Here is a 13,801-nt window from a genome sequence, read left to right on the forward strand (position 1 = left end):
GTCGCTTGCATAATGGGCATATGTTTGCCTTATTTACGTTAAGCAAACCCGCAAAAATGGACTCTGCATAGTATGATAGCCTTATTTGTGGCTTCAGTGCATGTTTAGCTCGGATTTTCAGGATATGTCTCAGCAATCTTGCTTAGTTAGTCCAACAGGTCAACAATATTGGTTGCCGCTGGACCGTCACCATGCACAAAAGTAAGCCCAAGCGTTCCCAATCATGACAGAAAAATTGGTTAAGATTTCGGTTTGGTATTGCGTTGTTTAAAAGATGCTAAAGTCAGTTACTCTGATCCTGCGTTTTTTTAAAGGACACATGTTCTGTAACAAGAGCAAGCACGAGAAAGTTATAATCATGTATTCCACACACTGAAAGGCCAACATCAAGCAGACCATTTGCGTATGGTGTTTTAAATCCTCCATTTCAAAGGCAGCGCGCACTTTATTGTATACACATTATCCGTCCAGGTAGACGAAATAAACAATGCTTCAGTCAGCCATAACAGGTTTTTTAGGCAGTAATTAGCTCAAGTAGGCCTTGTTAAAGCGGAAACGAGTAAGGAAGTCAATAAAGTAATATAATTCGCTGTTCTGCCACACCCTAACACCTTCTCGAGAAGCCGCAGTAAACTCACAGTATCAGATGGCAAGTGGGTATTTCGTCCCAAATAGGTTGCCCAAATTTCGCCCACGATGTAACTAGAAGACTTAGCCTAGTGATGGTGCTTGGTTTATTGCGCACAAAAGGAGTTAGTTTTGTGACAATGTGTTTTTAAACTGATTCCATTTAACACTGATAGGGTAGCAAGAAACTACATCAGCAGCTGAAAGGTAAACCGCCAATAAAAAAGGCCAGCGTGCGAAAATGATAAAACATACAAAATATTCCAAAATAATATATTGTCTTCCAACCAGCAGTTCACAGTTACTACAAACTGTAAGGTTTGGTGCATTGCAAAACGATGTTTTGCAATCAGGATTGCAATGTGGAAAAGTAGTGGAAAGAAGAATGTCATTACAAGTAGAGAGAACATGAAGCTGCAATTGCACACGAATTGATGAAACGAAATAGCAGAAATTATTTATTAATAAGAATGAGTAAACATAAAAAACTCTAGAAAAATTGTTTACCATGGCCCGCCCAGGAACCTTAAAATGTTCCATATAAGGCGAGTAGCGTGGAAGAGTGCTTCCAATGTATCTATAACAAGCACATTTGCAGAATCACCATCATATACGAATGTGTAAGAACAATCTGTGTGAAATCAACGCACACATGAGAACCATAAGCGAGAAAAAGAGCACTGCTAACATGGAATTACTGTTTCACAGCTTAACACGGCTGAAAACTCTGAGAACGGGCGCTGAAAAATATCAAGTCTTCCGGAGTAAAAGTTACTTAGATGCCGCAGCCTTTGGCTAGGGGAACGTGTGCTGAGTGCTCCAGCTGTGTTGCTGTTTTCAGAACACAGTTAATTTTTGATGCAATCAGTTCCTGACAAAGTAATACCATGAAGTGGTTTGTTTACAAAAAGGAGGTCTGAGCTGGTACGCCGGCAACTTAGAGGAACAGCTAAGGGAATCTGGGCGACACCACAGAAGGAGAGGATCGGAGGGAAAACGATGCACAAATATTGATAAAAAGGTGGTCTGTGCGCGCTGTATCGATCAAAATTTGGATCTACAGGTTCCATTCTACACGACACAGGCATATAATAATTGAGGAATCCAGTGCTCTGAATAGTTTGAGGAACATATTAGGAGAACGGAAGTCTCGTTAAAACCTACACCAACACCAAGACAGCGAAGCGCCCACCAAGTACGTTGAGTGTCATGAGGCGAGAAATGGCGCCCCCACACCGGCTGAGGGAACAAGCTCAACCATAAGCTGCTTCGCATAAAAAAAACACTAAACAAGCCTTCAATCCACTCGATAGGCGATAAGGCGCCTGTGAGCAAAGGGGTCGCTCTCTGTATTCCTTGTAAAGACTAGGTTTGCAGTTGCTCATGAAAAGGTGGTAGACGTCAATTGAGGGAGAGCGCATGCGTCAGGCTGGGCCGAGCAGAAGCCAAGGGCAAATGATAAGTCCACCGAGACGATGAAGAACGTTTCATACCCTCCCACGTCAGAATCTGTAAAGGGTTCTATTCCACTTTCGCAGGGCAGGATGGCGGCCATTCCTTGCTCTTCGTCGCCTCCTTCTTCTTCTTAATATTAATATTTTATTAATATAGTAATAATATTTTTACGAATGTTATCAATAATTTAATATTATTGTTATTATTATTCTATTTTGCTTTCTTCTTTTGGCCCACCTAAGAGACCAAACTAGGTAGGTGCAACCAAGCTGCGGAGGCTCTCAGGGACACAACGAGGACTCCCTTACCAATGAAGGATCTGTCAACCTGCTGTAACAGTTGGGCCATACCTTCTATGACTAACCAATGCAACTCTTGAACCTCATACTCCAGCAGCTGTAGGGCACCCGATCACGTTGGTGGTCACGGCAGCGATAGAGCAGAGGGTGCCACAAAAATCTGGGTACGAGCAGGCCGCCTTTCCAACTTGCACCTGGCAACGCTCACCACGTGAATTCTTTCTGGCGAGGGAAGCTTATTTCCACTACAAGATGAGGTCTCGGACATTAGGTAGAATATTACAGAGTTAAGCGAAATCAGAAAAACAATATAAAGCCAAATTAGGAAAACAACATAAGGCCCCAGGAAGCTTAGAAGAGGGCATATTTTGTGCTAGCGGGTGCCTCAAGAAAAGAAAAAGCACGGGTCGGGATTTTTAATCCACGCTGATGAAGTCTTCAGTAATGTCATGTGATACGGAAGAGATAGAATGTCAAAAGGGAGTGTATTTACAAAGCAGGCACCGTAGCCACTGGCACAAAGGCAGGTTGATGGCAAGCAGCCTGTTCAGTCGAAACTCTGACTTCGTGTCTCTTCTGTCCTTGCTGTTCGTCATTGACAAGGGTATTTTTGCAGGAAAATATACCCACATAAGGAGAGATTGGACACTTGGATATGCGGTTACGCGTCGTGTTAGTTTCTAGGGAATCTGGCCAAAGTCTCAAACGCAACTCCTCTGCCGCAGAAGCACCGTCCCGTGATTAATCCAAAAGGGTACCATGTTGGGCTAGTTGGTGGTCAGATACATAGGAAGGAACAGCACACATTCTCACGAGAGACAGATGGAATAACACAACACAAGCGCTGTGTTGTGTAATTTCATCTGTCTCTCGTGAGAATATGCGCTGTTCCTTCCCATGTGTCCGGTGTTTGTTATGAAGAAGGAGCAGCAGTGGGTGGATCCCGTGTATGGTACGTCTTGAGGCGGCCCTCGTGAACGATTTCTGGTACTGAGTGCTCAGACAATGTCAGAGGCAACACAAGCACCATTTTGTAGGTGACTGCCCAGACGGCACGCTTGATGCTGTAGGGACCAGTGAAGGGAGACATGAGCTTCTAAGACAGTACAACTCGACTAAAAGGATCCAGAAAATAACAAAGGAGCCAGGAGCAAACTTTGCAGGGCGTTGTTGGCCGTTGTATCGATACTTTTATTTATTTATTTATTTCAAAATACTGCAGGCCAGAATGGGCCTAGCAGGAAGGCCATTAGGATGTTTGTGATGCCAAGAGCCCTTCTCGGGCAACTGACGCGCCCGTTCAGCGTGAACGCTGACGTCACGAGCATATGCACGGGTCGGTTCACTTGAAGCAGGCAGCGTAGTGTCGAACGGCAAAATAGGCTCACCGTGAAAGAGAAGGAAGAAAGGAGAATATTCAGCAGTGTCGTGCCGGCGGGTCTTTATATGCAAGTGTGACATAAGGTAGTGTAACGTCCCAATTCCGACGGTCTTTGGAAACGTACATTGCAAGCATGTCAGTCGTTGAGCCGCTCAGTAAGACCATTTGTTTGTAGATGGTATGCGGTCGTCAGTTTGTGCTTTGCTTAACAAGAGCAAAGAGGGTCCTCGACAACCGCTGGCAAAAAGCACTGGCCATAGTCCGTGAGCACCTGGCGCGGAGCACTATGACGCAGGATGACGTCGTGCAGGAGGAAATCGGTGACAGCGGTAGCACAGCTATTAAGGAGCGCACGTGTGATAGGTACTGGGTAGCATAGTCTTTGGCTACCGTAATCCAGCGATTTCAAGATGAGGACCACGAAAGGTATTAACAAAAATGTCGCAATCGTCGTAAATAGGCTCATCAAGCGATCCAAGCTAAAATAGTAAAAGCGTATGCGTCAACACCTTTCTGCCATGATCAACCCGGTAATAGTTTGTACCACAACGTCGAATCAGCAAGGAAGAAGGTAACATAATAGTTTACGGTTGCGGTGGAAAACATTAATGCCCAAGTAGGGGAAAAGCAAACTGATGAAACGTCAGTGGGAATGGGTGGAATAGGACGGCGCACAGTAGAGGAGATACACTGGTGGATTCACGGAGAGCATAAAACGAGGTTGATGAACCCATTATTCTACCAACGAAAAAATAAAAAATAGAATGGCAATGTTACGACGGTTGAACAAAAATAAAAGTTGCTTCATTTTAGGTGACAACCCAGGTATTGTACAGGCCGTAGAGGTGAAAGGGGATATCCGGAGCAGCGACTATAGGATGGTTATATGTAAAGTATCGCTGAATCTGGAAAACGAAGAACACTCGCGAAAAGGAAGAAACCAATCAGGAAGATATCGAAAGTAATTAAAAGGACGCAGGAATTTAATATAATCGGTAAAAAGTCACATCATATCTTGCAACAATCATCACAGAATGTACTGCAGCTGTGGGATAAATATAGTGTAGAAAACAAGCTCGAAAGGTCAGTCAAAAAAGGACAAAACTAATTGCAAAACGTACGTACATACGAGTTTCCGTTAGGGCGACTCAAATTTATTAACAAAACTCTTGGAATAAATAACACAAGTAAAACGAACCAGATTCGCGTGTACAACATGGAAGTTATCGAGGAAATGCTGAAAATAGGACGAAGCTTTAAACCAACTCAGCGGAAGCTAGCTATCGGCCTAAAAGCAATGTACGCTCTGAGACAGGCAGGGAAACATTTAGCACAACGTGAACGAGATAATGAAAGCAGCAGAACAGTTTTACACCACGCTTTACGCCAGCGACGATTGACGAGGACAAACCATGATTTGATTCATTGTAGAGTTAACGCGCCAACGCAACGCAGGCGATGAGGCACGCCGTAATGGAGGGCTCCGGATTAATTTTGACCACCTTGGGATCTTTAACGTGCGCCGAAATCTCGTCCACACGGGCGTTTTTACTTTTCGCCTCCACCATAAAAACGAGGATAAACATCTGAGGGAACACGCTTAGTTTGCGATGTCCCTCTTGCTAAAAAGGAGGAAGTTTAAAAGGTCCAAAGGGGAACAATTGAGGAAAAGCTCCAACTGAAGATGTCATAGCCATGGTTATTTTAAATGAGGGAGGAGATCATGTACTGAAAATCTTGCTCACCTTCTTTAGCATGATTAAGGAATCTAAGATTTCTAGTAGCCTTGAACAGCGCCAACAAAATTATCATTCACAAGGAGAGAGATACCAAAGACATTAAGAATTATATACACATTAGCCTACACTCAGCTGCATATAAACTGTTCACCAAAGTAGAAACGAATCGATTAAATGACAGCCCAGATCCCCAACAACTCAGACAGCATGTTGGATTTAAGATTGGATAGTGAACAATGGATCACATCCGTGTCGTCTAACAAGCATTAGCAAAATCCGCAGAGTAGGCTAATTCCCCTTACGTATAATTTATAAAATATGAAAAATCCGTTTATTTCGTACAAACCGCTTCAGTGGTCGAAGGAATAAAGCCGAGGAAGTAAAGTAGACCAACGTAAAACTTATAGACGACAAATAAAAGGAGTGTATAGGCCGGGTAACTTCTTTAAAAGCATACTGACTAATTCCCGATCAGAATGAAACTACAACAGGTAGATACCATTTCGGCAATACTGTTAACAGCGTGTCTGGAGGGTATATTGAAGCAGCTTGGCAGGAACAACGCAGGACTACTGATAAACGGAGTGTACTTCAGCCATTTGAGGTTTGCAGATGACGTAGTCTTGCTGAGTGATTCGACAGAGCGTCTTCAAAAGTGGTTGTTGTACTACAGTCAAAATGCTTTAGGGCTACAAGTAAACAAGAATAAATCTTAAGCAGCGATAAATACACATGCCGAAATTGCTTTCTTCCGCAGAGGAAACGCCACGCTAGAGCAAGTAGAAGAATACAACTCTATGGGGGAAGTGGTTAGTGCCCACCCAAAACCACCAAAAATAAATACGAGGCAGAGGACGTATGATCTGGAATGCACTTTGCAAACACCCCCCAAACAATAAACAGTAGGCTAACTCCATTCCTGAGAAGGATACGTGATGAAAAATTTGACATTCCCCTTATATCAGGAAGATGTCAAATTTTTCTTCACGGGAACTTAATTATATATGGAATTCAACTAAATGAGGACGATTAAAGCAGAACATTCCATCAATGCATTCTGCTGGTAATGTAATAGTCAGCAGGAACTTGGGGCATTACTACACAGCAGGAAAGCAAACTTAAGTCGGCCGAAGGGGCGATTGAACGAAAAATCACAGAAGTAACAGTTACGGACTGGAAAGGGATGTGCCTGACGAAGATAACAAACTCCAGTAAATTATATTTCTAATTAAAAAAACTGGTTTGGGCTGACCTTGCAATGAGACGAAATCACAGGCGGTGGACCACCAGGTTAACAGAGTGGATATTGAAATACTTGTGTGCGGATAGGGTCACGCAGAACCATAGGATTTACCGGCAGTTATTAGTTATTATATTAATGGATAAATACTGCCCCAAATCTTAGCGTATGCAAATTAATATCCCCACGTCTAGAATAATAGAGACCAGCAAGCCCCCTTGTTGTTTCAAATAAAACTGGGTTATTCTATTTCATACTGTATATTTCGCTCATCACCATTCTTTTTGTACTTTTATAGCGAAATGATCAGGCGTACAAGAAATGCAAGCTTGAATGTTGCTGGCTAACTGCCCAGAGATATGGCCAACGTAGCTACCGGTGCAGAGAATACTTCATGCCAGAAGCGATGAGCTGCTCCGGGCAGAAGGTAAGCTTTGTCAAATTTTTTCTCTTAACCTTTTTTTTCGATCAGGTTTGGAGCTTGAGATCAGCTGTGTTCCGTTGCAGAAAAGCGCTAAACCCTACCTTCAGGAACACTTTTTCCCTGTGGTTACATACGTCTTAGATCGCGGCAGCAACAGGTTCATAAAGTTGACGTCCTCCAAAATAAATATAAATCCGCCGATTCAGTCTTTCGTATCTATCGCATACCAGATCACGTATCGGCAGGCACCTTCTGCCAAAGTGCTAGGAGTTTGGCCTGCTTTACGATTTTCTTCTCGACGGACGCTACATTCTCAGCACCCCTGTCATGAGAAACACATCAGCCAATCGGCTTTTTGCTTTAACGTCACGTGGTACTGAACGCATGGAGGGCGCAGACCAATGCAGTGCATTGATTAGGTTTTGGCTGCGAGAACACGGATAACCCTCTCCGGCTGAGGACTGCAGCTGACCTTACATTCAGACACGTTCAGTATAAAGACGGAGTTTCAGTAACGATAGCTGATGGCCGCTTTCATTTAAACTGCTCGGAATGGTTTTCACAAGCCTGGACTCAGGTTAAGAGGCGTATCATTCCAAGGGGTTGCGTGCCCTTACAAAAAGAGGGCAACAAAACCAATAAGCCCTTTAAAACGGAAGAATAAATGTGTAAAAACACAGCTCAAAAAATATCAAATTACTAGAGGTTATAATTTTATTTCATAGTGATTTGGGTTTGTTTTGCGTATTGTTTTATTGAGACGCATTGGGGTGATCATTGGGGTGCAAATCGACTAGGAGATGCGGATTTCTTTCGGGGTTGAACTATAAAAATCATTTAACACTATTTATTCAGTAACCGGAATAGTAGCGGCCGGGTTCACTCCGCCACATTCTTCCGAGCTCATAATATTTGGGAGGGATGGCGGTCACTTCGTGCCGATTGCGTACCCCACTGGTCGGGGTAAAGTAAGTCGCTTGTGAAAGACAAGCCAGAATTTTGGCTATTTAAGAAAAACGTATCGCCAAAGGCTGCAGCCACTGATACTGGACGTCAGAGCCGCTAATTAGACATGATGTCGGAACAGTGCGACGCAACAATCTGTAAAGGTGCGCGTCCGCAGAGTACAGTGCGCTTAGGAATTTCGCTGTAAACCAAATAACCGCCATGGGCACACTTTTATACCATTTTTGGAACCTGTGATCATTCTTGGTATAGTGTATTTTGTGAAGATAGTAAATGCAAAGATACAATGCATATTACAAAACCACGTTTACCTTCAATTGATCTTAGATTGTTTGAAACATGATATAATTGCCATACCTAGGGCGATTTCTTTGTTAAAAAAAAACTGTCAGCCACGTTGAAGGAAGGGGCCCCAAAGACTTGCTCAACTTCAGCTACGTGATACGGGATGGAAATTGATAATTTCAAACTATTTTACCTCCGTATTAAACAAAAACTGCAATTCGGGACCATTTTGGACCCACGGCCCACAATTCTAGTGCGCTGCCAGATTTCCTAGAGGTGATGTTTTGGCGAACCGCATATGCTTTTTTTGTGTCATTCAAGTAAATCCGCCTTTCTTTCCCTTTTCATATTCTTTCTTCGTCTATCCTCCAATTCTTCTCCTCTTTCTATGCTACCACCTCCTCACGCTCCAGTTCTTGGACTTCTCTGGGACAGCTGCACTGCGCCGTCAGAGACACTCAGCTGCACATAAGCATTCCGTGCTAAACCAAGAAAACAAACTTAAAAATTCTATTGCGTTTTGGAGCCAAGGAATAAGATATCCAGCATAACGAAGTATGGGAACCTGTTCAACAAACACGCACAATATACTCGCGAATACGCAATTCACATTGAAATAAAGTTTTTAAAACAACCAAGCTTTCCCAACTCGTTTTGAAAAGCTATCTGCCAGGGGTATTGGCGTGGCACTAACGCGCTTGATTTTCAATGCAGATTGCATCGTTCGTCCCTTAGACATCTCAATGGACGCATTTCGCCATAATTGCTGTTTCTGCTCGGTTTGTCCATTTTTGTTTTCATATATCTCAACGCTCTCACACATTACCTCAAGAGTGCGGTTCTACTGACTCCAAAACTTTTCTTAATCTATCATTCATGCATTGCCCTGCTGCTTTCCCTCTCCCTGGTCTTTGTATTTTTATTTTTCCCAATTTCGTTACCTTTTTTTCGCAATAAGCTTGCCTTCCCCTATGTGCAGTGCACACGTACCACCTCACTCACTCTTCCATTCTTCAAATATAATCATCCTAAAACTATTCGCTCTGTCTTCATCTCTTTGTGCTTCCTTTGTTTCTCTATTATCACCCCTCCTTTTCCAGTGTTTTCATTGTCCTCTTCGTTCTCCTACTACCTTGTCCTCCTGTCTCACCTCCTCGTCTTCCAGCGCCCCTCTCGTTCCTTTCTTCCCATATTCCTAATACTTCTGACGTTCATTCCCACACTTGTGAATTCGGCGTCGTTTATTCCTCATTCCTTGCTGCCATTCCTTTCCCTATTTTTCGCTGTCCTGCTGATTTTGCTCCTCATGCCACCTCTCTTTTCCTTACACCCTTTTTTTGCTCCTGTGTAGCCTGTGAAAATACTGCGAGTGCAGAAAACGGCCGCTATGGATATGAAACCCCGGCGGTGGTGAAAACCCCAAACTCTTGGGAGGGTATAACTCTTCTTCATCTAATCTTTTTCCAGACATGCAGACGAGGAGTTTGTGGAGACCACAACTGGCAAAGACCATATGAAAACAGGGAACGGTAACAATAACTAGAACTACGGACGCATTTTACAAGAAGATAGGTTCCTGAAATTAAAACTGCAGCGCGCGAATGGGACTCTCTTGAAATAAAGCGTTTTGTGAAATACAAAAACGTCTCTAAATTCATAACATGAGGCACGATGTTAGCAAGGCGGAAAACCGGTAGCGGTTTATAGGATACACACCGGACACCTTCAAATGTAAAGGGACTTTGTGCCAGTCTTAGTTATTCATAGAAGCAATTGTATTTTAACATACACGGTCTTGATTCTGTTTGCTTCCGTGCTCAAGCATTGAAGGTGCTCCAACCTCTGTTCACGTCAAAGCTGGATGAGTTGGATACTAGAAGAAAGTGCGATTTCATTGATAATTGAGAAATATTGTGAAAGGGGGTAACTCAGGTATGTTTCCGGACGATATTACTACAAATACTTCTACACCACGCTCGTTTAAAAACAGCACTCAGCTTGGCGAGCGGCGGAAATCAAGCAGTAGTGACGTAACCCCCCTTCCTCCGCGTGTGGAAATATTGAGCACGACACGGGACGTAACGTAAGTGGGTCACGGGCAGCCCTCAGCTCTAAGCTCTTGTACTGTTTTAGGAGCGCAGAGACTGAAGAAAGGCCGCTTCTAAATTTTGTAATGCATTTTTATAGAGCTCGGACAATACCTTACATAGCCACCGAAAAGAAATGTATAGGCACGTACACCTGAACGTATGACTAAACTTGTATCTAAACGAATATATAATGCGTAGTCATGCTTATGGCAACTTTAGGTGCCTAATTACGAAAATATATCTGACGTAGGCGTTTATAAAACAACCGATAGGCCACTAAACGTACTCAAATATATCTTACGCTGCCATTCATTAGACAGGTTTAGGCATGTAAAAGCACTAAAATACGCCTTCCTAAAGGCGTCTAATAAACATAAGGGAGACATCTGTGCAGGCGTCTTTCTTGTGCTTATCCCGGTGACAGTATGGTGTCCTTGGCATTGGGTTCGTCTTCTCATTTTGGTTCTTTTGGCCATTTAGGTAGGCTAACAGAACATTATTGAAACTAACAGTTAGTAAATTCGCGTTGGAGATCCGCACTGTTTGGATATTCATAAGAGAATTATTTATTAATGACTCTGCAAATTGTTTCGTCTCTCTTCCCGGAATGGGCATATTATTTTGTCACTCAAGATCATTCGTGGAAACTGTGTTTCTCTGAGGGAACCTTCAAAGTGCTTGAAAGAATTCATGAATACTCGTTGTGTCTCCTTTCAACGTGGACGCCCCAACGACTATGCTTTAATAGGAAGATTGCAGGACCATAAATGTCATTTTTGTGTTAGGCATAAGCATATTCTTCAGATAGTGACCGTTGAAGCTGTTGTTTATCCGAACAAAAATCAAATAGGAAATCAAATAGGAAATAGTGACTTATAATCAAAGCAAAAAGGTAGTAGTAGTAGTAGTAGTAGTAGTAGTAACAGTAACAGTAGTGGTAGTAGTAGTAGCAGCCACAGTAGTAGTAGTAGTAGTAGTAGCAGTTGTAGTAGTAAGAGCAGTACCAGTAATATTAGTCGTTGTTGGAGTAGTAGTGTTAGTAGCAGTGGCACTGTTATTGGAGCAAGGATTCCCATAGGCCGAGTGTAATAAGTTCAGAGATGGAGTAGCGGTTAAGATATTTTAAATATTTCGTCTTCTAAAACGGGTGGGGTAGTTCCCCATTCGATAACACTTCTGCGACCCCAATCTTGATAGAATACAGTAGTTTGGAATAAAGAACTTTTTCTCTAATGAAGCACAACTAGTTTTGTGTGGGCCATGTTGATCATGTCAGGTCATGGGTGTCATGGCTGCGCATTTGCTTGAGGGGAGGTTCGATATTGAGTGAAAGTGAAGCATTTTTAGACATAATGGATGGGAATGTTTGGAGCATGGGTATCTTCGTGAGAGATGTAGTAGACATCTTGAAGTGATGACGCCTTCGTAACATTGATTATTGGCTTTTCTGTAGAGCATGCGATGCAGGGCTGCGCGAAACGCGGCAGGTGTCACTCCGTGTGAACCAGCAAGGCGCAGCGCCTAGCCTCTGCAATTACGCAGAAAGTCCAGCCTGATTGCCAGTCCCAACATCCTCGGGTACGGTATCCAGTCAAGACAAACGGTCGTATCGTGTTGGGGAAGGTCAATATGAGCAATTGTCTGGTGTAAGAAAGGATCCTCTGGGGAAGGTTTGCTGAGCTGTTGAATGGTTCGACAGGAATCTGAGAGGAAACGACTGTTTCAATGAATTGGTTGAGAAGCATCATAACAATAATGTTGAGTGCTAATATAATGCCATGCAGTTGAGCTTCTGAACTGGTGCACTGGTAAAAAAATTACAGATGATGCTCCAGACATGTAGGGTACGTACGTCACCAGAGTGCGAGGACAGTATTTTCAGGAAAAAAGCATCAGCCGAAAAGAAAAATGAACACAGAATGAAACCAAATGAACACAAATAAAAACAGCAGAGCTCCCAAGGCGTTACAACACTACGCGATAGCAATCTATTTATTTTTTTATTTATTTATTTACCCTCAGGGCCGGAAGGCATTACAGAAGGGAGTGGTTACAATCTACAATACAAACATAATAAAAAAGCAGTCAGTTACAATACAAACGCAAATAAAGCAATCAGTTTGTTATGTAAAGATTAGTTCACCTTATTATACAATGTTTGGTAGGGTATCGTGAAAAAAATGGTTATCAGTAATCGATACAACTTCTGCAGGAAGGTGGTTCCAGTCTCGTGATGTACGGGGTATAAATGATTGCGCGAACGTTCTCGTAAGACCTACTTTGGGAGCGTGATCAATGCGATGGGAAAGGTAGGACGGAGAGGGAATTAATTTATGGCGTAGCTCATTATGATGATATAGTTTGTGAAATAAGCTGAGGCGAGAAATTTTACGACGAGTCTGTAGTAACGGCAGGTCAAGACTGGACTTCATAGTAGTTATGCTGGCTGTACGGTTATAATTGGAAAGAATGAAGCGTGCAGAGTTATTCTGGACCATTTCAAGACGGTAGGTTAGTTTATCGTGACTGGGGTCCCATACTGATGAAGCATATTCTAATTTAGAGCGCACTAATGTTTTATACAGTAGTAGTTTTAATGATGATGGCGCGTTATGGAAGTTCCTACGCAAGTAGCCCAGATTCTGTTAGCGTTATAAGCAACATATTCCACGTGAGCATCCCACGCTAGGTTAAAAGTAATATGGACACCTAAGTATTTGTAAGAGTCAACGGATTGTAAGCATACCTTATTGAGGTAGTAGGAACATCGAGTTACGTTAATCCTAGAAACATGCATGACTTTACATTTATTTGTATTCAGTTCCATTATCCAGGTATTACACCAGTTATTAATAGCAGAGAGATCAAATTGAAGTATTCGACTATCATTTTCGCTGGTTATTTCCCGAAATATAACACAGTCATCTGCGAAAAGGTGTAAATTAGAAGTCACGACATTATGAAGGTCGTTAATATAGATGAGAAATAAAAGCGGACCAAGGACGGATCCTTGGGGTACACCAGAATCAACATTACTTAGTTTGGAGTTATGGCCGTTAGCTAAAACAAATTGGGTACGATTAGTTTGAAAATACTCCATCCATCTAAGGACATTCCGATCTATGTTTAGTTTTCCTAGTTTATGGAGTAGTAGTTTATGTGATACCTTATCGAATGCTTTTGAAAAAGCCAGAAAAATACAGTCGGCGTGTGATGAGCGATCTAGGATTTGATGCAGCTTATGAGTTAGCAATGCAAGCTGAGTTTCACATGAGTATGATTTGCGAAATCCATG

The 13,801-nt window shown here is 42.6% G+C and overlaps 1 protein-coding gene across 1 annotated transcript in view; it reads left to right on the forward strand.

Annotated features, from left to right (window-relative positions):
- Positions 1-10,018, forward strand: part of LOC144141521 (venom metalloproteinase antarease-like TserMP_B) — a 37,073-nt gene extending 27,055 nt beyond the window's left edge. The window contains exons 10-11 of the mRNA XM_077673069.1: positions 7,040-7,168; positions 9,884-10,018. Of these exons, the coding sequence (XP_077529195.1) occupies positions 7,040-7,168; positions 9,884-9,949 (195 nt within the window). The 3' untranslated portion in view covers positions 9,950-10,018. The remainder of the gene's footprint in view (positions 1-7,039; positions 7,169-9,883) is intronic.
- The last annotated feature ends 3,783 nt before the right edge of the window (positions 10,019-13,801 follow it).

This window comes from Haemaphysalis longicornis, unplaced genomic scaffold (assembly GCF_048455015.1).
Source record: "Haemaphysalis longicornis isolate Haplotype H1 unplaced genomic scaffold, Haemaphysalis longicornis Haplotype H1 scaffold_6, whole genome shotgun sequence".
NCBI classification, from domain to species: Eukaryota; Metazoa; Arthropoda; class Arachnida; order Ixodida; family Ixodidae; genus Haemaphysalis; species Haemaphysalis longicornis.